This window comes from Tachysurus vachellii, chromosome 1, assembly GCF_030014155.1.
Source record: "Tachysurus vachellii isolate PV-2020 chromosome 1, HZAU_Pvac_v1, whole genome shotgun sequence".
Taxonomy (NCBI): Eukaryota; Metazoa; Chordata; class Actinopteri; order Siluriformes; family Bagridae; genus Tachysurus; species Tachysurus vachellii.
The window spans coordinates 380,001-382,500 of NC_083460.1; the positions used below are offsets into that span (position 1 = coordinate 380,001).

A 2,500-nucleotide genomic window follows, 5' to 3' on the forward strand; every position below is an offset into this window, starting at 1 on the left:
ACGGTTTACTTTTGAACGGCGTCAGGCGGCCGATGTTGTGCCAGAAGTTTCTGCGTTTGGGTTCGGCGAGCATGATGACCTGCTGGGGCAGCGATGATGGTTTATGACGCAACAGCAGGTCGTAATACGGACGAGACACCGCTAAAGAGAGAAACATCAGGTCATGACACTCTTATGTGTGTGAGGGGTTAAAGATGACAGGTGAACACAAGCACGCTTCAGATCACACGGTTCATCAATTCAGTTCAATTCAATTTATTTCTATAGCGCTTTTAACAACTCCCATCATCTTAAAGCAGCTTTACACAAGTGTAGAAACAGAAGAGAGAGAAAAAGAAATAAATATATAAGAAGAAGAAGAAATGAGGATAAAAATAAATAAGTGAATATATACAATTAAAGTTTAAACTTCATTTTAAAAAGGTCAACTTAATATAACACACTGTATATCTATCTCTATCCCTAATGAACAAGCCGGAGGCGAAAAGGAAAGGAAAGGAAAGGAAAAACTCCCTGAGATGATAAGAGGAAGAAACCTTGAGAGGAACCAGACTCAGAAGTGAACCTCATCCTCATTTGGGTGACACTTACAGTAAATAGTGTAAATGTAAATAATGTCCTTTCTACAACAGTTTATAATAGTGCAGCCGAGAGCTCCTGAGGAACTAATGGGTCATCATAAACTCTGAGTTCAGCACAGACCTGATTGCTGATAAACACCAGAACATACATCAGAGGAAGCATGTGTGTGTGTGTGTGTGTGTGTGTGTGTGTGTGTGTGTGTGTGTGTGTGTGTGTGTGTGTGTGTCTGTGAGAGAGAGAGACACAGATGGAAAGACAGACTGGATGATGACTCTGTAGCGTTCATAAATACGTCATCATTAATACGCTGCTTTTTAAAAATTCTGTGTTTTTTTATAGTGATAAACGTCCAGTGAAATCCCACAATGCACTGCTACAGTAGATCTTTTCTATGAGATATAACACAAAGGGAAAGATCAGCTGAAGAACGTGAGGTGTTCACACAGTGCAGCAGGACAGAGACCGAGCTAACGGATGTCCTGTAGTTATTAAACATCAAGTGACGTGATCTCGTCATTTTAATGTAGTGAAGTTAATCAAACGTAAATAGTGTTACGGGAAAATTCTGGAATGTCGTTATTACACCGTCTGCTATTTTATATTCATTAACATTACAGTCTCCATTAGAGTTCATAAAGATTTCATAAAGAGTTCATAAAGATTGTACAATTCATGGACTATAATAAAATCTTTAAACACAGCACAATGTTTATCTATAATTAATGAATATAACCAAATATAATCAGAACTGTTGTAGTTCCCTAATTATTTATATAATGCAGTTCTTTCACTCTTCTGTCGACCTGTTCGGTTATTAACATGTAATTAAGTGGAGATCTGTTATTACACCATGGATGATGGTTTATGTAGTTTAGTTATTAAACGGTAATTACAGTGTTATATTTGTTAGACATTTATTCTCTCTTTATAATTACCCCTAGTCTATCGGAGCAGGTCTCTACTCTGAGAGGAGACCCAGGAAATGGCCCTTCGCAGGACACCAGGGGGCGCTATAACTTCAGGAAGAGGGGAGGAGTTGAAGTCAGGCCCAGGGGATTCTGGGTAATGAAGGCATTTGGAGCTTTTGGAGCGTAGAAGTGGAGCTTTAAGAACCAGCAGGTGGTGTAGAGCTACATCATGACAGAGAGGAGGAGTGAAGGTGTGAAGAGCACAGACAGCATATCAACAAACACCTCGCTACTGTGTGTGTGTGTGTGTGTGTGTGTGTGTGTGTGTGTGAGGAATGCAACATACTGTTATCTTTATAAAAGTAAAATAATCTGGTGAAAGAGCACAAGAGAGTGTCTGAAGAATAAAGGTGAGAGAAATCAGGTGAAGGAGATGATGTGGAGTTCAGCATCAGCACCACGTTAATCAAATGTGTCAAGTTAAATGATGCTTCGTTAAGTCTGCGTGTGAGTGTAAGGTGTAGAGGTGACGTGTGTGTGGACAGTGTAATGAGCACCTTTGGGTTTCCCAGCTGGAGGATGTTTGGACACGTTCTGCATGGCCTGCTTCTTCTGCACGTCTGTGATGGAAAATCCTGTGAAGAGAGAAACATTAAAACCAATAGGATCTCCTTTTGCTGAGAATACATTCTGATTGGCTGGCTGAGTAAGAACAGGAAGTAAGTATTCCTTTCTTTATAGTTCAGTTGTTAAAGTCTCACCTGTGTCTCGGTCGTGTTGGACCTGATGTCTCTCTTCGGCGAAGGCTCGGAGCCAGCGCTGCTTCAGCTCCGATTTTTTAGCACACAGGAGATGAATCTCTGCTCCATCAGGAGACAGTAACTTCAGCGCGTTCTTCACCGTCACATTCAGATCTTTATCTTTACCGTCTTCTACATCCACCACCTCCACCTGGTCCATGTCCAGGCGACCTTTATAATATAAAATGTCCCTCCGGAGCAGATCCTGTG

The 2,500-nt window shown here is 41.0% G+C and overlaps 1 protein-coding gene across 6 annotated transcripts in view; it reads right to left on the minus strand.

The window, feature by feature from the left end:
- The window catches only part of arhgef4 (Rho guanine nucleotide exchange factor (GEF) 4), a 42,284-nt gene that overhangs the window by 824 nt on the left and 38,960 nt on the right, over window positions 1-2,500 (minus strand). For 2 of the 6 annotated variants that reach the window (XM_060866928.1, XM_060866960.1), the window contains 3 exons: window positions 2,252-2,495; window positions 2,048-2,125; window positions 1-141 (listed from right to left, as the gene is read on the minus strand). The exon at window positions 1-141 is cut by the window's left edge and continues 824 nt beyond it. In XM_060866928.1, coding sequence (XP_060722911.1) covers window positions 1-141; window positions 2,048-2,125; window positions 2,252-2,495 — 463 coding nt within the window. Of the gene's footprint in view, window positions 142-162; window positions 1,713-2,047; window positions 2,126-2,251; window positions 2,496-2,500 lie in introns of those variants that run through there. The other 4 variants (XM_060866936.1, XM_060866918.1, XM_060866942.1 and 1 more) reach the window with 3 other exon arrangements.